The 25,132-nt window shown below is 40.1% G+C and overlaps 1 protein-coding gene across 1 annotated transcript in view; it reads left to right on the forward strand.

Annotated features, from left to right (window-relative positions):
* The first annotated feature begins 8,919 nt into the window (after positions 1–8,919).
* The window catches only part of LOC131419855 (solute carrier family 28 member 3-like), a 31,678-nt gene continuing 15,465 nt past the window's right edge, over positions 8,920–25,132 (forward strand). Inside the window, 3 exon segments of the mRNA XM_058565366.1 lie at positions 8,920–9,024; positions 18,779–18,853; positions 20,802–20,900. Coding sequence (XP_058421349.1) covers positions 8,920–9,024; positions 18,779–18,853; positions 20,802–20,900 — 279 coding nt within the window.

The raw sequence follows: 25,132 nt of genomic DNA on the forward strand, positions 1-25,132 counted from the left end.
AGACCTCACTCTGTCCCACATCCGGGATAGGGAGTGGTCACCAGGCTTGCGGAAGAACTTCAGACTGACCTTGGGGAAAAGTTCTCAGGACAGAAAGAAGGCAAAGCCATTATGAGAGCACAGCATGTGTGACTCCTGCACTTCAAGACACCCTGCCCACTTTATGAAATACTTGTTCAAGTCTCTTGCCCATTTTCTATACTGGATTTTGTCATTTTCCTATTGATTTGAAAGTGTTCTTTAAATGTTTGGAATATAAGCCCTTTCTCAGTTGTATGGTTAAATGTCTTCTACCACTCTGAAGCTGTCTTTCACTCTTTAATATTTAGATGAACAAAAGTTAATTACACTGTGGTCCCATTTATCAGGTGTTTCTGTTTTATATATCCTGTTTAAGAAATCTTTTCCTACCCTGCAAGATCATGAAGATACTCTCTCATATTTTCTAAAAGCTTGTTCTCGCCCTCTACATTGAGGCCTGTAGTCAGCCTGAAATTGGTTTTTATATATAGTATAAGGTAGATGTCAAGTTTTTTGTTTTTCCACATGGACATCCAATTATTTCAGCATCAACTTTTCTAAAAATCATCCTTTCCGCACTCGACAAATATCACATTTGTCAAGTATTCATATTTGGGGTAAGTCTTTTTAGAATAGGGCAATTGAAAGATTTTTCCAAACTCAAAGGAGGAGGGGGAAGGATTCAGAGAAGAGGGACAGATGAAAGTTGACAGTAAGAGATGTCAGATAAAGCTCAGAATTTCTAAGAGTGAAAATTCAGGCAATTTTTGAAAGAACACTTTTACTAAAGGATGTTCCTTAGATTCCCAATTCAAGTTTCCTCCTGCCAATGAGTAAGCATCAGTCTTGCCACAGGTGGCCCTCAGAGGCACAGAGCCCGTGCTTGGTCAGAAGACAGTTGGGTGGGACCCACCTCTGATTATCTTGAGATGGGACTAGACAGGAAATGAGGCTCCACTCTGCACACACGCGGAGGAAGGCTGACCTGCTGCATGATCTGCCTGGAGAACCAGTCAGGTTTGCAGAGTTCATTGAATGGAGGTCAAAATTTGGGAAGTTTATGTAAGTTTTGGAACATTGACATAGACTTCTATCCCAGACTCTTTGAATATAAAAATTTTGAGGTTGGAAGTAATTATGCAAAGTAAAGAGAAAGAGTATTGCTTCTCCAACACACTAGTCGGAGAGGTCAACATGAATCACACTCAGGTTATTGAGTAGGTTTTCACATAGCTCAGGACCAGCTCGGCTGGAGCTATCCAGATGCTTTTTTTTTTTTTTTCCTACAAGCGAATTAAAACACATGACAATAATCCGCTTTTGTGAAGGAGGTTTAAAAAATACATTCTCTACTCTTTCCTCAAATCTATATGATAACACTCAGACTTACTTCTTTCTAGGGGGAAACAGCCCAGATGACTGTAACCCATGTCACTTCCATGACATCTCAGAGGGGAAGGATTCAGGGATTTCTTTTTTTCCTTATTCAAGCATTCCTGAAATGGTTCCCTCTGAAAAAGAGGAACCACTTGCTCATCAGTGGTTAAGTCATTGGTAAGAAAACAGGAAATCATTAGCAATGTGGATCAATGTGGATATTTGCTGAGGGCTAAGGCAGAACTGTCTAATAGAAATATAGTGCATCCACATGTAAGTTAAAATATTTCTACAAGTCTATTAAAAATGTAAAATGAATGCAAATATTTTATTTAACATAATATATTGAAAATATTATCATGAAAGCATGTAATCAATGTAAAAATTGTTAATGAGATATTTTACATTCTTTGTTTCATATTGTCTTTAAAATCCAGTGTGTATTTTACACTTATAGTACATGCCAATTCTAATGCTAAATTTTTATCAGAAACACTTGATCTGTATTTAGATTTCTTAACGTTTATAATTGAAAAAGTCAGATCATATGCAAGCTCCAAACGTACTTACATGTTTTCCAGTAAATGAACCTAGTGTCCATTTTTTAATTTAAATTTAAATTTGTTAAAATTAAATAAAATTAACCTTCAGGCCCTCATTTGCACTAGTCACATTTCAAGTACTCAGTAGCCACATGTGGCTAGTGACTATTGTATTGGATGGCTCAGGTAAGATCCATATTTTTTGGTTTTGGAGGACACACACAAAATCTGATGATCCCTGCCCTTGAAGGACTTGACCACTAAGTCACAAAATTAAAAGTCAAGTAACAACCTTGGATTTGTTTCTGTGAGATCAGTAGTAACATCCCCTCTTTCATTTCTTTTTTTTTTTTTTAATTTATTTATTTGTTTTTCCCCCAAAGCCCCAGTAGATAGTTGTATGTCACAGCTGCACATCCTTCTAGTTGCTGCATGTGGGACGCAGCCTCAGCATGGCCGGAGAATCCGTGCGGCGGTGCACGCCCAGGATCTGAACCCGGGCCACCAGAAGTGGAGGGCGCGCACTTAACCGCTAAGCCACGGGGCTGGCCCGCCTCTTTCATTTCTGATTTTAGTAATTTGTCTTCTTTTTTTCGCCTGGGTCTGTTTTCTGGATTTTGTTGGGAGGGATATTACTACTAGTTCAATCTCTTTCGATATAAGTCTGAAATTTCTATTTCTTCTTCAATCACTTTAGGTAATTTGTGTGTTTTTAGGAATTTGCCCTTTTCATCCAGGTTATCTAATTTGTTGGCATACAATTATTCATAGTATTCTCTTAATGTCTTTTTTATTTTTGTAATAAAATGGTTATAATGGCCCCACTTTCATTCTTGATTTTACTTATTTGTATATTTTCTCTTTTTTTCTTTGTCAGTCTAACTAAAGATTTGTCAATTTTGTTCTTTTCAAGAACCAATTTATTCTTTCATTGATTTTCTCTACTGTTTTTCTGATCTCTATTTCATTTTTCTCTATTCTAATTTTTATTATTTCCTTCCTTCTGCCAGCTCCAGTTTAGTTTCCTCTTTCTCTGTTTTTTTTACAGTGGAAGATTAGGTTAATGATTTGAGATCTTTCTTCTTTAATAATATAAGCAATTATACCTATAAATTTCCCTCTGAATACTGCATTAGCTTCTTTCCATAAATGTTGGTATTTTTTTTATTCTTATCAAATTATCTCTTAATTACTCTTATGATTTCTTTTTTAATTTGTTGGTTACTTAGAAGTGTGTTTTTTAATTTTTACATATTTTGTAAATTTCCCAAGTTTTCTTCCGTCATTCATGTCTAATTTCATTCCGCTGTAGTTGAAGAAAGTACTTTGTGTGATTTCAGTCTTTCAAAATTTATTGATACTTGTTTTGGCCTGATATATGGTCTAGCTTGAGAATGTGCCATGTGCACTTGAGAAGAATGCATACCCTACTGTTGTTGGTGGAGTGTTCTGTATATGTCTGTTAGGCCTAGTTGGTGTATAGCATTGTTCAATCCCTCTATTCCTTACTGATCATCTCCGGTTGTTCTATCCATTATCGAAAGTGGAGTACTGAAGTCTCCAACTATTATTGTTGAATTGTCTATTTTTCCCCCTGAATTCTGTCAGTTTTTGCTTCATGTATTTTAGAGCTGTGAATGTATGTTTATAATTGTTAGATCTTTTTGATGAATTGACCCTTTTAACATTATAGATTCTCTTTGTCTCTAGTAACAATTTTTGTTCTAAAGTCTATTTTATCTATTATAGCCACTCAAGCTCTCTTTGGTTACTTAATGTAATTACTGATAAGGTAGATTTACACCTGCTATTTTGCAATTTGTTTTTTTTTTATATATCTCATGTCTTTTTTCCCTTGATTCCTCCAATACTTCCTTCTTTTGTGTTAGATATTTTCTAGTGTACTAGTGTAATTCTTTTGTCATTTCTTTTAGTATATTTTTTTAAGTTATTTTCTTGGAGAATGTCCTAGGGATTAAAATTAACAAGACAATTTATAAATATCTAGTTAGGACTAATCCCAATTTAATTTCAATCACATACAAATATAGTCCCATTCTCTTCCCCCTCCTTTATGCTATTGTCATACAAATTACATCCTTATACATTATACGCCCATCAACACAGTTTTATAATTATTGCCTTAGGCAATTGTATTTTAAATCAGGTGGAAGAAAGAGGTTACAAACAAAGATACATTATATTTACCTGTGTAGTTATGTTTATTGGTGTTCTTTATTTCTTTATGTGGATTTGAGTTACTGTATGGTGTTCTTTCATTACAGCCTGAAGGACTATTTTAGTATTTCTTGTAGGGAATATCTACTAGCAGTGAATCTTGCTTTTGTTTATCTAGTAATATCTTCTAATTTTCGAAGAATAGTTGGCTAAATATAGAATTCTTGATTGACAGTCTTTTTCTTTCAGCACTTTGAATATGTATGTCATTGCATTGCCCTCCAGCCCCCGTGGTTTCTGATGAGAAATCAGTTAATCTCTGTGAAGATGCCTAGTATGTGAATATTCTCTCTCTTGCTGCTTTCAAGAGTCTCTCTTTGCCTTTGGCTTTCAACAGTTTGATTACTCAACTTGGAGCTCACTAAGCTTCTTGAATGTGTAAATTGATGCTTTTCATTAATTAATTGGGAATGTTTCAAACATTATTTCTCCAAATATTCTTTTGCCCCTTTATGTCTCTCCTCTCCTTCTGGGACTGCGACTATGCATATGTTGGTCATATACTTGATGATGTCCCACAGGTCTCTGAGGCTCTGAATCTCTTTATTGATGTTGTCTATATGGTGAGACATTATTCTCATACTTTGTATATGGTTTCCTTTAGTTTTTTGAACATATTTAAAATAGTTGATTCAAAGTCTTTGTCTAATAAGCCTAAAATCTAGGCTTCCTCATGAACAGATTCTATTCACTGCTTTTTTTTTCTGTGTGTGAGCCATTATTTCTCATTTTTTTGCATGTATCATAATATTTTGTTGAAAACTAAGCAGTTTAAATAATATGATAACTCTGGAAAACAGACACCTCTCTCCTTCCCCAGGGCTTGTTGTTGTTGCTGTTTGTTGCTGTTGTTGTTATTGTTGTCACTGTCTGTTTTTTCAGTGACTTAACTGAACTAATTCTATATAGTCTGTATTTTTTGTCATGTGTGGCCACTAAAGTCTCTGCCCAGTTAGCTTAATGATCAGCTAAGGACTACACATAAATTTTCAAGTGCCTGGAACTAATAAATCTCCCAGTCTTTGCTGAGGGCTCTGTGTGCATGCTGGGGGCCTTGCCTTCAGTGTTCAGGCACGCAGTTTACAACTGTATGTTCACCTTTACTTCCTGCTTCTGTTGTGTCTCAAGATCAGCCAGAGATGAGAGCTTTGGTCCTTCTCAGGTCTTTCCTAGGCATGAACACAAACTTGGCATGTGCCTGGGCTTCTAGAGTCCCAAGAATGTCAGAGCTTTTGAAAGCCCTTTATAGATATCCAATTCCCCAGCTTTTCCTTTAAATTTTTGCCTAGATTGTTGTTTTTTCCACCTATTATCACTACCTCAGGCAGCTGCCTGGGTTAAACACTTGCCCCCTTAGAAATAGTACTGAGTGAGATGTGAGTCAGATCAAATAAAGACAAGCTTTGTGAGTGGCATTTTGTAAGGAACTGAAAGACAGGTCAAATAATGGCAGTTATCTAGTGCCAACCCCATTTTGCCCCCTCCATAGGTTGCTAGGCTGCAAGTTTTCATTGTGATTGCAGAGTTGTTATTTTTCAAGGCTATTATGAGTCTTGGGGGAGGAGAATAGGACTAGGGAGTTAAGATACCACAAAGCTTGCTATTCTGAGAGTCAGTCGTTTTACTTGAAAAAAAAACACTCTCTGGATTGTCTGAAGACTTTGCTTAATTTCCAGAGTTCTAAAAAGTTATTTTGACAATTTTGCCAGTGTTCTTGTTGCTTTAATGAAGGGGAGGAGTTTTGGAGGTCTTTATTCTACCATTCCTGCTCATGACACCAGCAATCTTATATTCAAACAACAGAGTCAGGCATGTCACAAGGGACTATGTATGATCAAGTGATGAATGGTTCTGGCCACATCTCTGGTTTCAGGGGAGTGAACATACCCTAGGCTGGAATGCATTGGATGATCAGTCATGTGTAGAGCAAGAACTAAAGTTTTGAGGCTTTCAGCCATCACTGTTGCCTTTTACCAAAACTGGGGAAAGAATTCAGGTGTCTAATGGTCACAGGAAAGAGAAAGGAGAAGAGGGAGATTAAATGCTATATTTTTCGACCATGAATGTCCCAAGAGAGATGCCCTCGTGATTCTAAGAGGCTTCTTTTGAGACTCTACATGTTGATTGCGTGGAGTGGGATCTGGTTTGTTATCCATCTCTGGTCCTACATGGATTTCCATGCAGATGTCATGTCAGTAATAATTGGAAGCCCCTGATCAGCCATGGGAACACCAGTTTCAATTGGCTTATAAGGCAATATGTTCTGCAAGCACATGCCCAACCTGCAGAGGGTAGGCAGCAGAGTTTTTCAGGAAAATACTCTTATCTCAGTTATGACAGAACCAAGACTGGTAACCAGGCTCTTGTTGTTTGTTTGCTTGTTTGTTTCACTACTGATTATAAAATTTCCACTCCACAGTCCCTCAATTTAAAATGAGGGTGGTGGTACCTGTTGACCCATCTCCTCCAGACACTGTTGATGTTGATGAGACCTGAGCCGTGGTTGATGGCTAAACTATTACTTATCAAATTGAAAAAATCAAAGTTGGGAGTATTTGGAATTTTATACAGAACAGAGAATTGTGAGTATGAACCCCAAGTCTCTATCGTGCCACAGAAGTTTGGAACTCTGTCTTCAGATTGCAGATGTAGGCAGACATGGTGCAGCATGATTTCTGCTCAAAGACAGGATCCAGATTTGGAGGCAGCTAATTGCACTCCACATGTGGGCTAAGGTGTTCGACTCAGAAGCCCCTTATAGTCTTGGCACCCCTAATTGTTCTTTGTTTTTCCTTTGAAAGGAAGTTTTTAAAAAGATGGTATGTAAAGGTTCTGGTCACCAACTCCAATGTGTGAAGGATGGCACCTAGCACTTGCTCAAGTGTCAGCAACTGCCAATCAATTCATTTAGTTGGGGGATGCTATTTTGGTGCAGACCAAACAAAAATTTGAAATTCAGGTGTGAAGTTTGCCTCTTCTAATAGAAAATACTGGAATCCACTGATGGAAAAACCATGAGAGATGTCAATATGCAGCTTTGAATTGTTATCATGTCAGCCAAATGTAAAACCTCAAGTCCCTTAGGTCCCTGCCAGACTGGGGGAGCTCAGCTCCCAACATCTGTGTCACTTCAAAGGACTTCATAGAGTTATTTTCAAACATTTTGGTTCATTCTGATCCACTTATTTAGTCAAATGCATTTCTTAAAAAATTTTTATATACTGTAAATTTATTCTAAGTGTTTCTAATTAATTTACATTTATTTAGTCAGCACTCTATGGAAAGAAATGCTTGATGGCCAAGGTGATTTTAGAAATCACCAAAAAGCAACTTTTTTCCGAATGTGAGCAAATGCAAATGCCTCTGACATAATGATGTAGCCTTTTTAAGTGCTTCACTATCAACTGCTCTGGCATAAAATAGTCCAGTTCATAGTAAGACTAATACTTACAGAAGTGACCATAACTCCGCAAGATAGCCCAAGGGTAAGGTAAGCACAACCAACCCAGGCTTCACCCTGCAGGTGATTCAGGCTTTGGCATAAAAGAACCTTTACATAAACAGGGCTGGAGTGTGGCTGCAGCATGGACCAAATGTAGGCTTGAGGTCAATGTCACTGAACTTGCAAGAAGGTCCCAAGTAGTGATACCCACTGCACAAGAGGACGATGGCAAAAGCAAAGCAGGATTTGGAATAGCTTAGGGGCTACTCAAGAGGATACAACGTGAAGTTACAAGATGAAAGCATCATTAGTGACATCCAATGTCTCTTGACACCACCTGTGTCTTTCCCTCCCTATTTCCATTTTCCTCCTTCTTATTCTGTCTTACTCCAATAATAGACTTTAAGAAAGATCTGAAGCCATGTTTCCTGCTCTTAATTTTAGAAATAAACCATTTAGTGACTTATCTTATCAAATTGCTTCACAGGCAGGTGTTATTATATTCTTCATATCTTTTTGTACATTGTAAATATTAGAGACCATATAATGTTTCTTAATCTCTTGATCTTTGACTAAAGATCAGAAGCCCTACAGGAAAAAGACTTCCCACTGCTGGCCTGATGGGCCCGTGGTGAAAGTTTTTATGAACAAAAACCAATCTATAGTCATCCTTGCAGTCTGAATTTTGATCCCTTCAGACAAAGTGGAGATTTGTCTGCTAAAAACAAATCAGAGAAGGAAATGAAACTGGGGAGAATCTTAGTTTTGATTGATAGATTCAAGGAATTATATCCTTGTTTCTTAATTTTTTTCTCAACTGTAGGAAAAAGTTCTGCTGGTAAGAGCAGTTCCAATGCTCCCAGGACTAAACAGGTTACATCTTTGGAATTTCAGACACAGCCAAGTTATTCCAATTAATCTATAGAAGTACTATCTTGAACTTTTTAGTAGTCCTTATCACGACTCTAATTAAATAACCAATTGTATAATTTATGGTTGACAGCTTTTCCTCTAAACTCCCTGAGGACAAGAACCACATGTGCAATGCCCACCAAGCAACACAGTGTCTAGCCCACAGTATATCCACAATAAATATTTGTTAGAGGAACGAATGAGAATGCCTGGGATGGAGCCCCAGGGAAGTGTACTTGTATAACTTTAAGGGTTTAGTGCAAAGGTTGAAATGGTACAGGAAAGGGAGAAGGAGAAGTCCAGGAGGCAGGAGGAAACTAGTAAAGTGTGCTATCACAGAAGTCAGGGACAGGAACATTCTAAGGAGGCAGTGGTCCACTGTGTATGATGAAAACTGGATTTAGGGACGTGGAGACCACGGATGACTTTGTCAAGAGTGATTTTCCTGGAGGGGAAGAAGTGGAAACCATCCTGGAATGGGTTGAAGAATGCGTATGAGGCAAGAAACGGAACCAGTGTCTTAGTCTATTCAGGCTGCTATAACAAAACACCGCAGGCGGGTGGCTTATAAACAGCAGACATTTATTTCTCACAGTTCTGGAGGCTAGAAGTCCAAGATCAAGGTGCCAGCATGGTCACATTCTAGTGAGGGCCCTCTTCCTGGTTCACAGCCAGCCTACTCTCACTGTGTCCTCACGTGGTGGAAGGGGCTAGGGATCTCTGTGGGGGTCTCTTTTATAAGGGCACTAATCCCATTCATGAGGGCTCCACCCTCAGGGGCTAATCACCTCCCAAATGTCCCACCTCCTAATACCATCATCTTGGGGGTCAGAATTTCAGCATAATGAATTTGGGGGGACACAAACATTCAGACCATAGCAACCAGTAAGTGAAGATAGAAGATTGTTTTCTTTTTTTTTTTTTTTGTAAGGAAGATCAGCCCTGAGCTAACATCCATGCTAATCCTCCTCTTTTTGCTGAGGAAGACCGTCTCTGAGCTAACATCTATTGCCAATCCTCCCCCTTTTTTTTTCTCCCCAAAGCCCCAGTAGATAGTTGTATGTCACAGTTGCACATCCTTCTAGTTGCTGTATGTGGGATGTGGCCTCAGCATGGCCGGAGAAGCAGTGAGTCGCTGTGCGCCTGGGATCCGAACCCAGGCTGCCAGTAGTGGCGCGCGCGTACTTAACAGCTAAGCCACGGGGCCGGCCCAGAAGATTGTTTTCCAATGGGAAGAGAAAGGATGCTTATCTATGAATTCTTGGCTTCAAGGCAATAAAAAATTGATAAAAATGCAAATCTTCAAGAATCAAGGGAAGGAGGGGTTGAGTAAGCTGTGTGTGGGGAAGCTCAGAGCCCAGTCCTGGCCTGAGTCGGGAGTCCAGGCGTTGCCATATTATTGCTCTCAGGATTAGCTTCTCCCTGGGTGTCTTGAGATTTCTCTGGTCTTCTCTCTATCAAATATATAGTAGAAGTTCTTCTGGGCGTGTCTTCCTCTATTCAAACAAATCAGCTTAAATCAAAGAAAGGCAAGAAACAATAACAGAAAATTAGAGCCAGGCTGAAATAATCACACGTTATCAAACTCAAATTACTAGCACACATATCAAAAGCTACCATAAGAGTGCAAGGCAACCGAGCAGGAGGGGGGCAGTGATGCCTTGGAATGTATGATTCTACATTTACATGACTTTTAGCTAGCCCAGGTTCTGGAAACTCTGCATGTAAAAAAGAAATTAAAAAATATACACAAGTGGATTTGGAGAAATTTAACTCCACTATTGGTCTTGACTTGGTTTAGGGTGGTGATTAGCAGACCACTCCATTATAAAAGCAAATTTCTCTCTTTCTAATTAGTAAGTAACCACTGATATTTCAAGGCTATGTGAATATCCAGTTCCCCAACACATTTCGCCCAACGGTTTTAGCATCCATTGATGACACTTTCCTGAATTAATTATTATTTTGGGAGCTGCAAAATGATGATTTTCATTTCTTTAACATTCCTTACCTCATATTCTTCTGAAAAGAATAGATTTCCCTTTTCTTCATCTTTCTCTTTCTTTTTGAGTATCATTATGGAATAACATTCTCTTTTATTCAATCTCTTACAATCAATTACCAACATTATTTGTTTCTTCCAACAATTTATTATGAAAATTTTCAAATACACAGAAAAGTTGAAAGAATTTCATAGTGAACACTTATATCCCCACTACCTACATTCTGCAATTAATATTTCACTATACTTGCTTTCTCACTTATTTATTCATCCTTGCTACCCTCTATCCACCCATCAGTCCATCTTATTTTTTGACGCAAATAAGTTGCAGATATTATTCATTTTTTTGACTTTTTGATGCTCCATTTTTCCCAGTCTTCGCCAGTGGTCTCAGAATTCTTTTTGACAAAAATTGGATTATTTATTTGATATAATCACCCCAAACAATATATGAAGTAAACATTTATGTAAAATTGAGGCTGTGGTTTAGCCTATTATTGCTTTTAATTAGGTTCCTGCTTTCAGAGCCGACAGACTGCCAGAATCAGAAGTGGGGCCAAGCCTTGGCCTTCACGGCAAGTGTATCTTACAGCCTAGGTGGAGTGGGGCCACCAAGTGGACACTTCATGCAGCAACCACTGGTGTCCAGCCTACAGGAGCCTGTCTATTCTGGCACCAGAATTAACATTGAAAGCTAATCTGCGTTTTATCTTCTAAATATAACCCAGGACTCTGATGAATTCTGATGGAAAAAATGACCACTTTTAGATAAATCATATGACATCAGCCTCAGAGACAATTAAAATGCAAGATGCTTAAACATCATTCATGTGCTGTTTATTTCAAAAATCTATATGAACATGATGCTAAAGCCTATATTCCTGGGGATTATTTGCTTTTCCCTCGAGTAGATTTACTGGATGATAATATGGATGGATCCAGAAGTGAAACCAAGATATCCAATTGCAAATAAGAAAAAAGGTCCATAAGGTCCCAGACGTATCTATTCATAGTTGCTTCATAACTAAGAGATGCATTCAGGTGTGGGAAGGGTGGGGGCCTGAGGGGAAAGGGGCACATTCCACTCCACAGACCAAGAGGATGTAGAACTTCTCGTGTGAAATGGATGTGAAGATGCGAAAGGACCCTCACTACATGGAGTTAATACATACAAGTGGGAAAAAGAATTCATATCTGTTGCAAATATCTCCAAATATCATTTACGTCCGTGGCATTGACATTAAGGCAGTTATTAGAACTTCCTACTGGACTTTTTCAGGGATTTTTTCCTTGTTTTTTAATGTGTCAATAAAGCTGCATATACATTATTCTATCACAAATTAATTTTAACATTTTATTAACTGTACTTGGATATAATTGTTTTCCTTTTAATCATATGTATTTAGTTCTATGTATTTTAAAACGTCTGAAAGGGGTCCACAGGCTCCTCCAATTGTCCTGCTTTAGGGCACTACCCAGAAGTTGCACATCTCTTCCGTCACGGTGGAGAACATAGTCACAGCCACAGGGAGGTTAGGAAATGTGCCTTTATTCTGGAAAATCTCAGACCCTGCTAAAATTCAGAGTTCTCTTTCTAAAGGAAATGAGGAAGAAGAGGTACTGGGGACCGCTAACAGTCTCGGCCACAGTACATTTTCTATTTGGGTTGCGGAGTTCAATAGATGTTCACTAAATTCATATTATTTATCTTGGTCTCCCTTATCCTTACTTTTGCCCACTTGATCTGTTATAGACCGAAAGGTTCTCCCAACCTCTTTCCAAATGAGTTTCTAGATATTTCTCTTATCTTTCCTTTATGTTAATCTACGCCATTTGTCCATAGATAGCCATGCTTCTCGGAGTGTGAGATCGTACACTGACAATTGCTTCTTTTTGGACACAATTGCTTTTTTGGTCCTGTATTCAGGTTGATTGAGATCATGACCCCTGCAGGTTTACCTTTCTGAGTCATTTTCAGTCTATGGCTGTGTTTGTTTATTATTCCATCTGACTCCATCAAATCCATTGCTGATTTGCCAGATATACTTGTTTGTTCCTAGCTCCTCTCGTCATATTTTATGTTGTGCATTTTAAAAATCTTTCCATTGTATGGTTTGCATTTTCTTCATTTTTGTTTGGTTTCTTCTGAAGACTTGTATTGTTTTGTTTTAATGGTTCCTTTCATAACCAGCTTAAGGTTATGAGTAGTAATCACAAAATTAGCATATTTTCCACGTTCCATTATTTTCTTTCCTTCTCTTCTACCACTTAATTTTAGCTGAATATGTATCTTTGAGTGTCTACCTTTCTACCTTAAACACTATTACTTATAATCTCTTTCAGCTCCTAGAAATTGAAATATGAGGAAACTGGTCTATTTACCCTACCATCTACATTTTCTCTTCCTTCTCCTTCAAGTAGTGTTCTGATTATCTTTTCTACATTGTCAGGCGTTATGTTCATAATTTGTTCTGGAATTAGCATCCCTGGAGTTGTTTTAGATTTAAATTTATTAAATAGATTCAAAACATACTATCATTCCTTTTGCCATAACTTCTCCATTTATCATTTGTTTGGCTGAAGCTCTTCCTCAAGTAGTTTCTACAAGAAAGCTCATAGAAAGAATCTTCTATGAGTACTTGCATGCTTAAATTTATTTTTGTAAATCTGATGATTATAAGCCTTGTCTAACTTTTCTCCTTTAGATACAGAGCCCTGCCTCTTTCCCCTTTTCCTTACATCCTATACTTAGAGATTCCCTTTGCCCCTGGCTCACAAAGATCATAAGGGGAGAATGTTATCACTGTTCTGTAACCCTGACTCCTTGCACCAAATTCAAATCTCCCTTCAGGGCACTCAGAGGTGACAGAGAATTGCATCAGGGTAGTGTGACAATGAGCCCCAGGCTGACCAGGTGGTTTCCTGCCACAACACTGCTGTTCCTTACTCAGTCTATAAACTCACCCAGGCCAGCAAGAAAAACAGGAACATCTCATGGAAGAATGGTCTAGCCAGTGCCCATAACTCACATCCAGGATCCCTTAAACCCAAGACTTGAGGCAGAAGTTACAGGAGCCAGGATGATTGGGAGCAATGGGAAAGCTCAAAGGCTGCAGGAACACCACCTTTGAAAATGCACTTGTTCCAAGGCAAAGCCCATGCAATTTGGAGGAAAATATAGAGAAATGGCCTTAAAATATTTGACATTTGTAGAGTTTAAAAGTAAAAAGGTGAAAAAAGGAGAGAGAGAGGAATGATCTCAAGCAATTGAAGAGATCAGATTCATGAAACAGAGGTTCACTTTTACAAGCCAAATTTCAACAACAGAGAACAAAGTGACTGTAAATGCTCCAGGACAAGGAAACCAGTAGTAACCTAAACTGTACAATCAACATAAAAGTCAATGAGCACTCACTACATGTGGCGCTAGAACAGCCCCACGGCCCCACAAGGTAAGTGAGGAATCTGACATTCCCATGAAGCAGGGTATGGCGCCTCAAGAAATTAAGGCTGGATTTGAACCCAGGCGGGACCAATGGAACCCAAGCTTTTCATCATAACGGAATACCAATTAATATAGATAATTTATCAATATTCCAAAAAGCAGTCACCCTCAGGTTTATGATGAGCCACTTTCTATGATCTATTTGTATTGCATTTTGGAATTTTAAGTTACTATTTGAGGCACTTGCTCTAGTCTAGACCCATTTTGTGCTTAGAGAAATGGATACAGAAAGATCACTTAAAGAATCTCTGAAAAAGAACAGAAACAGGAGATGTATTTCTGACACCTTCATTTGGGGACAGAAGGCTTAGAATATTAGAACATAAGGTAACTGTCTTGGAGAAGTAGAGAAAGCTCTCCTGTACTATTTGGTCTCTACTTAGTTACAGAGACACTGTTTTAACTGCTACTATGATCAGCTCAACAGCCCCTAGGAATACCTTCTCCATCCATTCAGAAATGGTTACTGAGCACTTCCGTGCCTGGCACTGTGCTATGCACATGGTATTCAGCAGACAGTATTCACGGGACAGAGTATCTGGCTTCCCCACTTAAAGCCCAGTGGGTGTAAATGTACAGTATAGATTTACACAGTCCCAAGTCCAACTGACATCATCACAGGCCCATTTTTGTCACAGGCGTTGGGACTTTGACATCCGTGGTGACGTTTAAGGCATCACCCCTTCTCAGAATGCACCACACTGACTGCTTCTAGCAAGACTGTGTGAGTGTCAGGCTCTAGAACCAGTTAAAGATCGTCATAGCGACTCCTCGGGGTCCTTGTCAACATCACGTTTGCCTGCTGGGCAATTCCCATCGTCCCACGAACCTACATGATCTCCACCCCACCAAAGGTCAAGATGAAAGTCTCCTCGGGGTGACGGTGTCTGTTCTCACCCCAGGCCTCAAAGCCGGGCTGTGCCCCCTCAGCAAGCCCAGTCCCATGGTCAAAGCACGCCGGGCCAGAGCAGTTCCTACAAAGAAGATGGAAGAAAAGGCCTCCCTGGTGCAGTGATGTCGGGTCTGCAGCAGAGAAACCCCGGCCACGAAAACTGAGATATGGAAGCCACGTTGTGCAATCAGGGCCACAGGGGGAGGGAGAGGTGGAGTGGGTGGCGCAGACACAGTTGGAAGAAAAGACATCAAACTAATAATGGAGACAAGACATGTCCACAATTGCAGGAGTGCCCACTCATGTTATATATTTTTTTTCGTGAGGAAGATCAGCTCTGAGCTAACATCCTCCTCTTTTTGCTGAGGAAGACAGGTCCTGGGCTAACATCCTTGCCCATCTTCCTCTACTTTATATGGGACGCCACCACAGCATGGCCTGACAAGGGGTGCATCACGTGCGCGCCCGGGATCCCAACCCCAGCCTCCATCAGCGGAGCGCGTGCACTTAACCACTACGCCACAGGGCCAGCCCCTACCACTCATGTTATTTAAAGGATAGCATCTACTTAAAACCAGTCTATTGGGTGGGAGGGCCACTATTCTGGCTTGATAAATGACCACCAGAGCCCAAATAGAGATTAAAAGTGGCCACAAGCATTTTAGGAATATTTTAGCACCCTGTCATTTCTACTCTTGTCTTTTAGTATCTAGAATTCAAATCAGCTTTCTTCATTGAAAGGGAATTTAACCTGTAGGTGTGCTACTACATCCTTAGACGTTCCCAAGGCCAAAGGGTCTTGGCCCAAGGGCCAAACACGACAGGAAGGATACAGTCTGGGGTGGGACAGTCCCAGTTCAGATCCCATCTCGGCTGTTCCTGGTTGTGCAACCTGAGTCAAGTGATTGCTTAGCTTTGCCTTAGTTTCTTCATCTGTAAAATGGAGATCACAGCACCCACCTCACAGGCCTCTTAGGGTCAAATAGAGAATTTTTAAAGGGTTTAACCCAGTGTCTTGTGCCTACTAAATATTGTACCAGTCCAGGTGCAAATAAAAGCAAAAACCAAAAGTAGCAAGGGAGAAGTCTGTTTCCTGCAGATAAAAGTCGGGCAGTGGAAGGACAGACCCAGAGGGGAAGTGCTGCTCAAAGTTTTCAGGACTTGAGTCCCCCCCATCTCACCACTGTGATATCACCAGGGCAGGGCCCTTGTGCTCATGGCCCAGCTGGGACCATCCACGTACCAGGGCATCAGGCTGGAGGAAAGGATGAAAGGGACAAAGAGCACCCATCTCTGAAGGAGCGTCCCCGAGCTGCCCCACTCAGGGCTCCACTTCTGTTTGCATTTCATGGGCCACAATCTAGTTGAAAGTGAAGCTTGGAAACGTAGCCTTTATTCTGGGTGGCCATGTGTTCAGCTAAAATTCTATCGAGTGAGACGCCACAAATAGATAGGGGGAGTGATTTCAGTAATTTCTTATGTTCTAGAAGTTACATGGTTTAGAAACTGAATGAAAGGAAGAAATTCAGAAAAAGACCTCTGGCCATCTGTACTCCCTGTAACACCCACTGTGGATCTGCACTTGCTCGAGCAGCTTGGAAAGTGCAAGATCAAACCCCAGGCACAATGCACTCCTGGCTCAAGGATCTGCCCCTCAGAGGAGTCTCAATCCAAGGTTGAGTACACGCAGCAACTAATGCTCACTGGGGAAATTAAAAGTGGCGTGCTGTAAACTGCCTAGAAATACCCATACACAACACCCACAACGTTGTTACCCATTCGGTGGAGCGACAGGCTTGCATTTGGAGCAAGGTCACGGGTGTAGTTCAGTGTACTAAGGTATCTAGTAAGAAGAAATGCTAAATAGATGGAAGGAAACAATGCACTAAGAAGTCAATATAGACCACCAATTCTGGCCCTATGACTCCCATTTGAAAAGAAGCAGGGAAGTAAGTGTTTTAATAATCATTGTTCAGGCACAAATCAACACCCACAACACCTCCTTTATTTCTGTTGGAAATCCTCAAATAGAAAACATTGTTCTTCCTGAAAATGCTAAAAAGCCAAGGCGTGTACTCTACTGGGGGTAAAGCAATCCCATTCCATGTTACAAAATACATCCAGGGGTGCTCTTGTTACCACTTACGCCCACTTTACCCTTCCCCCCAACACACACACACACACACACACACACACACACACACACACCCCTTCCTCTTTTTTTATTTATTTTTTGCATTCATTTTTGGGTATATTTTATTTACAATTATTCATTCTTTCTTGAAATCTTTTAGAATCACCTTGATTAAAATCATTACATAAAATAATCTTCACTGTATTTGTTACACGTGGCAAAGAATAATTTAACACTTCATGAATATGTTTCATTGATGCACAAATGGGAGAAGCACACTTTGCCAAAAGCAGTACAGGAACTTAGTTCAATTTGGCTGCGGTAGCACTTTATTTATTTATTTTTTCTTTTCATCTTTTTTTTTTTAACTTTTATTGTGGTAACATTGGTTTATAACATTGTATAAATTTCAGGTGTACATCATTATACTTCTGTTTCTGTATGGATTACATCATTATCTCGTGTTCACCACCCAAATACTAATTACAATTCATCACTGCACACATGTGCCTAATCATGCCTTTCACCCTCTTCCCTCCCCCCTTCCCCTCTGGTAACCACCAATCCAATCTCTGTCTCTATGTGTTTGTTTGTTGTTATTATCTGCTACTTAATGAGTGAGATCATATGGTATTTGACCTTCTCCTTCTGACTTATTTCACTTTGCATAATACTCTTCATGTCCATCCATGTTGTCACAAATGGCTGGATTTCATAGTTTCTTATGGCTGAGTAGTATTCCATTGTGTATATATACCACATCTTCTTTATCCATTCCTCCCTTGATGGGCACTTAGGTTGTTTCCACGTCTTGGCTCTTGTAAATAACTCTACAATGAACAGAGGGGTACGTGTATCTTTACGCATTGGTGTTTTCACATTCTTTGGATAAATACCCAGCAGTGGAATAGCTGGATTGTATGGTAGTTCTAGCCTTAATTTTTTGAGGAATCTCCATACTGTTTTCCATAGTGGCTGCACCAGTTTGCACTCCCACCAGCAGTGTATGCGAGTTCCCTCCTTTCCACATCCTCTCCAACGCTTGTTGTCTCCTGTCTTGTTAATTATAGCCATTCTGACAAGTGTGAGGTGATATCTCATTATAGTTTTGATTTGCATTTCCCTGATAATTAATGATGCTGAACATCTTTTCATGTGCCTGTTGGCCATCTGTATATCTTTGGAGAAATGTCTGTTCAGGTCTTTTGCCCATTTTTTAATTGGGTTGTTAGTTGTTTTCTTGTTGAGATGCATGAGTTCTCTATATATTTTTGAGATTAACCCCTTATCAGATATATGGTTTGCAAATATCTTCTCCCAATTGTTAGGTTGTCTTTTTGTTTTGTTGATGGTTTCCTTTGCTGTGCAGAAGCTTTTTAATTTGATGTAGTCCCATTTGTTTATTTTTTCTATCGTTTCTCTTGCCCAGTCAGACATGGTACTTGAAAATATATTGCTAAGACCAATGTCGAAGAGCATACTGCCTATGTTTTCCTCTAGAAATTTCGTTGTTCAGGTCTTACATTCAAGTCTTTAATCCATTTTGAGTTAATTTTTGTGTATGGTGTAAGGTAATGGTCTATTTTCTTTTTTTTGCACGTGGCTGTCCAGTTTTCCCCACACCATTTGTTGAAGCCCTTCCTCTTTTATTAACTTTATAAAGGCAGGCTCCATGCTTGTGTTCCACAAATAAGTTTCAGATTCTGCCACCAGGTGGCAGGAATAATCAGCATCAAGAAACTAAAGCTCCTCATGGAACCAGAAAATGTCAGGATTGTGGAAGGGACCGTAAGAGCACCAAATGGAAACTGCTGTGTAGGTGGGTGGCTGATGCTTAGAAAGATGAGGCATGTGTTACATCACACATGTTATTAGGGACCCTGCAGACCAGCCCCCTCGTTACCTGTGTCCTGTTTTGTACCAGCTCATGCTGAGTTTTATTTTTAACTTTTTATTAAGGAAATTTTCAGCATCCATGGAAGTAAGAATAGTAAAATGAGTCCCTAAGTATCCATCAGCCAGATTCAGCAATTAGCAACACTTTGTCATCTTTCCATACTATCTATATTGTCCTTTTCTACTATATTTCTATACCAAGTACCCAGAGGTACTACATTGCTGTACCAGTTAGTGCAACATGGAAATCACTGTGGTTCGTTAATTCAACAAATAATTGTTAGTGTCTGCCATGTGCGAGGAACTGTACTAAAGTAAGATGTACACAACTGTAACACAAAAGGGCAGTTTGGCAACAAGACTTCTATGTGTGTAGGGGAGGAAGAACTATTCCTCTACCCTCTAGTCCTTCTGGCTGGTCTAAGAATTAAATTGACATGAGACAGAATAACAGGAGAAAATCTAACAAAGTTTACTAACATGTATACATGGGAGAAACCCAGGAAAACTGAGCAACTCACAAAAATGGCCAAAGCCACCACCTTAAATACCGTCTTCAGCTAAAGACCAAGGAGGACATTGAGAGTAGTGGTTTGGGACTTCTAAGTGGAGGAAGGCAATTTACAGGGAGATAGAAAAGCAAATGTTGGATAAACAGATGTTTGCTGGGCCATCTATAGACAATGTGACCCGGAGCGAGAGAACTTTGATTAGAACAGGCTTAGCAAGGATCCTCCCAGTCTATCACACCCAGAGTTATCTATGGTGATGGCCTGTCCTGGGACAGACCTTCTATCTTAAATTCTTTTAGGCAGTTAGGGGGAAGGTCAATATTTCTTTCAGAGTCTTTTATCCTTAAAAATAATCAAGCCAAAGAGACACATTTTTGGGTGGGAGAGACAATTCTGACCCCCCTCCCACATGTGTGTGCTCAAAGTTAAATTTTATTCAAGTTTATACGCTCCTGTTTCAATAAATGGAAAATGCAACACAGGTTGGAATTGCAATTTTTTCTAGATCCTTGGGACCAGCTAGAGATCTAAAGTTAAAATCAAGTGATATACTTGTTCTTTTTTCAAAGACAAGGTCACAGCCAACAGGGCTAGCAGGGGACATTTCCTGAAAAGACATAGGGACCTACTTGACACCATTGATCTATCTGTTGCCATATAAAAAGTATCTTATAAAAAGGCAAGCTGGGATGAGATGGGAGAAGAATTGGACCCCCTTCAAAAAAAAGTAAAAGAGAAATGAGCCAGGTGTTTGTCACATCTGGAAAAAGCAGCTGGGGGCTCAGCATACCCCTCCAAGAGCACACTTCACTCAGTTCCTTAAAGTAAAACCAGCCTCACAAGAGGAGGTATTTTTCATATGCTCATTACTACCAGAGACTGCTTTAAACCAAACAAAACACATTTGAACATCCCTAAATCCAACATCTAAGAACAAAATTATCAGCATAGGGTTTACTATATTTTGTTTTATTTTATAAGTGGAAAGCTTATGTGATGTGATGGAAAGGAGACTAGAAACCTGCCCCCTAGTCTCAGCTCAGCTTATTAGAAAGTCCTATGGTCTGGATGAGGGCAATTGTCCTCCTTTCTCTCTTCCTCAAGTTGAACCACACCAATCTTTTCTAAGGGAACAAAACAAAACAAAAATCATCTATATGTCTTTATTAGCCCAGATTCAGTGGTTCTTTCTTTAACCAGCTGACTCATCTAATCTCCTTGTCTTTGCCATCCCCTCCCTCAAAAGTCTTCTGGGTATCATTCATTGAAAAAAACATTTTTTTTTTTGGTTCTGAAGTTTTATTTTTGTAATCTGTACTTTTTCTTAGAATGAAGATGACTTTCAAGAAAACCAGAACACATCAGAAAAGGACAACTCACTGAGGAGTAGAGCTGTGCAGAACAGAGAGCAGGGAAACGCCAAACAGGTAGGGCTGGAGGGCGGTGAGTGAATCTGTTACCATGGTGACTGCTGTGCAACAGGCACCTGAGAGCTACAGGGACAGAAAGCATGGCACTCAGCTGGCACTCAGAGGAATGAATTAAATAGTAATTAGAGTGTGTAAGGCAGAGTCATGAAGAAAACACACATGCCCAAACAAAGACTTTGTGTTTATATACCTGTCCTCAGAGTTCTCTGTTGGGGAGAGTACCGAGGCTCCTCTGACACCTCACTATTACAAATTCCAACCTCCATCCTAAGGCCGAAGGCACTGGCTTAAACAAGAGCATCTCAATTTTAAGGTAAATGAAGCAGATGGAGAAGATTCTAAGATATGGTTCTAAAACTGTGTCCATCATGCCCTAGGGTTCCTCAGCGACACCTAAGTTAACACAGCAGGCTGAGGCGCTCTGTATTGTTGACATGAGGAAACATTAAATATGTATTGCTAAGTAAAAGAAGCAATCTGAAATGGCTACATACTGTATGATTCCAAGCATAGGACATTCTGGAAAAGGCAAAACTGTGGAGACTGTAAAAAGACCAGTGGTTACCAAAAGGGGAGGGAGGAATGAATAGGCAGAGCACAGAGGATTTTTAGGGCAGTGGAACTACTCTGTGTGATACTATACTGGTGGATATATGTCATTAAACATTTGTCCAAACTCATAGAAAGTACAACACCAAGAGTGAACCGTAATGTAAGTTATAGACTTCGGGTGATAATGACGTGTCAATATAGGTTCATCAATTGCAACAAGTGTACCACCCTAGTGGGAGACATTGATAATGGGGAAGGCTATGCCTGTGTGGGGGCAGCAGATATATGGGAAATCTCTACTTTCCACTCAATTTTGCTGTGAACCTAAAACTGCTCTAAAAAATAAAGTCTTTTTCTTGTTTAATATTGTTTCACAAAAAAATCAAAAACAAAAATTAGATACTTTACTATCATAAACAAAAACATGAAGACCGGGGAGTAGCTACTGGATTTGGCAACAATGGTCCTTGGGTGATGCTGGTAGAAGCCATCTCAGTGGGAGCCTGATCACAGCGGGTTAAGGGAGCATGATGTGAGGGAGTGGGTCACTAAAAGTAAAGGCAACTCTTTCAGGTGGTTTAGCTGTGAAGGGAAGGAGGGAGGGCAGATGTCCACGACTGTGGGGTCAAGAAGGTTTTGCTGTTGTTGTTGTTTTGTTTTGTTTTAAAGATGAGAAAGTTGGGAAAAAAAGAAAAGAAAACAATAGGAATGTTGGACATTCCATAGATAGTAAGTACCTTGGCAATTTCACTGTAAGAAAATAATAATTATGATCATTTAAATCAAAAATTTACCAGACTTTGACTACCAGCCAAGCTAAGTGTTGGGGTGTCGATGCAAATAATCCATAATCAACCTATAAACCAAAATTGGGGTGAGTTTATTATGAGCCAAATTTGAGGACCCAGGGCCTTCCTTCCCCAAGGAAGGAAGGGCACCAAAGAATTGAGGTGTAAAGCGTGGTTATATACCATCAAAGAGCATGTATCACATATGATTGCAATGTCCCTTTTACAATAGCCACGAGATTGCCCTGCCGGCACAGTGATTGGTGGGCACAGCAGGTAGCTGGTCTGTTGTCTCAAGTTCAGTGGTCACAGGATGAGCACACCAATCAAATCCTAGCCTAGGGAGAAATGCTTATCCTTAAGGAAATGCCAATGTGGGGGAAGTTGCATTCTTATCTTAAGGGCATTTGTTCTTGTCTTTGGGACATGGGAAATGCTTAAAGCAGATATACAATGCATGTTCAAAGGCCACAGGCCCTTTTGGAAAAAGAAGCTCAGGCCAAGTTAGTTTTACACCAAATGGGTTCCTCATATGCTCCAATATATCCTATTGCTTGCCATTTATTTATCAGGGGAAAAATGAATAAGGTTTGTCTCTACCCCGACCTTAGCAGCTGCAGCTTGGATTCTGCTGGTCTCTCTTGCAATTATCCCCTCACCTTCCTAGTTCCCAAGGCCCAGCCCAGAAAATGAAGGCAGTCTAAGTTAGAAGTATAACGGAGTTTGGTAACAAAGGACTATATGATCTTTGAGGATCCCTTCAGCTCAGAGACATGATAATGACTTATTGTTATGATTTTTGTTAAAGAGAATCAGAGGCCTCATGGGAAATGGCAGAAAACTAAAGCCGAGATTTGGCACTATACCTCTTGGAGCACGTTCAAAACTGTTCCACATCTGCATGCTTCCTCCCCACCTTCCCTCACCATTGCCTACAATAGCTGGACCTATTTGAGACATTATTGCAGAATGGAGGGAGGTAGGAAATCCTCTACACCATCCCAAGAATAGGATGGGTCATAGATGTTTATGGGCTCCAACAATACTAGAAAGATTGTCCATGAAAATGGCCCAGGTATTTACTTCACTCAATTAGAGCAAGGGCCAGCTGAGTTAGGGAAATATTTCCCTTTAGCCCAACTGATAGAAGGACCCTAGTTCCCAAGAGGAGTTTATTGGTTCTTGAAGATGTTGACCTAGTGTTCACATATATAGACCAAACCTTGGGCTGCCAGGAAAATAAAACCAGCTTTGGTCTCTGCAGAAGAGGAAGAAATTTTCCTCTACGCTTCTAGGTTCTTCTGGCTGTTCTAAGAATTAAATTGACATGAGACAGATTAACAGGAGAAAATCAAACAAAGTTTAATAACATGCATACATGGGAGAAACCCAGGAAACTCAAGTAACTATCATCAGGTAAATCCTCAGCTAAAGACAAAAGAAGATGTTGGGGGTGGGGGGGAGAATCAGGGAAGGAAGGAAATTCACAGGTAGGTGAAAAGGAGCAAACGTTTGGAAAACAAGTGTTTATTTGGCCACACAGAAACAGAATAACACAGAGGGGAGCCCAACAAACAGGCTTTTCTAGGTTCCTCCCTGTCTACCACCTAGTTCATGTTATTCTAAGGTGATCACTCACGTCCTGAGACAGGTTTTTTTATCGGAATTCTTTTAGGCAGTTAAGGGGGAGGTAACAAGAAAAACTTTCTGAGTCTTCTGTTTCTTAAAAATAGTGAGCCTAAAATAATCCTCATGTTGAAGAGACACATTTTGGGGTGGCAAATATTGGAAACCAGGCCCTGCAGAGTATAAAGGGCGAGTATGCAGCCTCTGGTGTTAACTTCATTCAGCACTTGCCTGAAAACAAAGAGGCAGTTGAATGATTACAGTAGAGACAGGAGCAATAAACAGAAATACGAGCCTGTTCCTAAAGAAAAGGAGATAATACCAATGGCTCTTTGGAAGTAAAGGAAGAGATAAGTGATCTGGATTTTCTGTGACAAGAGGAAAAAATGTCTGTGCAGTAGATAGTAGGAGCCATCTTCTTGCAGAATGATTTAAAAGGACCTTTTGAAGTTCTTTGCCAAAATTCTGAGCAAAAGAGACCAGGGTCCTTTATGCCCAGGATTCTCACTATTCCATCTCTGCTCCAATGTTTGATTTCCAGGATGAAGAGCAGGTCACTCTTGAGCAGGATTCTCCAAGAAAGAAAGAAGACAAAAAGGACGATCAAGAGATGCATCAAGGGGCGGGCCCCGTGGCTTAGCGGTTAAGTGCGTGCGCTCTGCTGCTGGCAGCCCGGTTCGGATCCCGGGCGCGCACCCACGCACTACTTCTCCGGCCATGCTGAGGCCGCGTCCCACATACAGCAACTAGAAGGATGTGCAACTATGACATACAACTATCTACTGGGGCTTTGGGGGGAAAAAAAAGAGGAGGAGGATTGGCAATAGATGTTAGCTCAGAGCCGGTCTTCCTCGGCAAAAAGAGGAGGATTAGCATGGATGTTGGCTCAGGGCTGATCTTCCTCACTAAACAAAAACAAAAACAAAAACAAACGTGCTAGTGAAAGAAAACAAAATCTGCAGTTCCTCCCTCCTCTCTTGCTGAGCTCCCCTACTTCAGCTTCCCCCAAATTCCAGATCTGAAATTAAGCAAGTGAAAATAAGTAAATAAGTAAACTTTTAAAATATTTAAAAACTGTAATGGCCATTTTTGGGAACGTTTGTTTCAGATAAGTCCACCTTAAAAGAGGATTCAAAACCTCTCACAATGGAATGCATTCTTTCATTAATATACAGAAGCTTCTAAACCACAAAATGACTTTAAAACCAGCGATAGGGGCCGGGCTGGTGGCACAGTGGTTAAGTGCTCACATTTAGCTGCAGC

This window comes from Diceros bicornis, chromosome 22 (assembly GCF_020826845.1).
Source record: "Diceros bicornis minor isolate mBicDic1 chromosome 22, mDicBic1.mat.cur, whole genome shotgun sequence".
Lineage (NCBI taxonomy): Eukaryota > Metazoa > Chordata > Mammalia > Perissodactyla > Rhinocerotidae > Diceros > Diceros bicornis.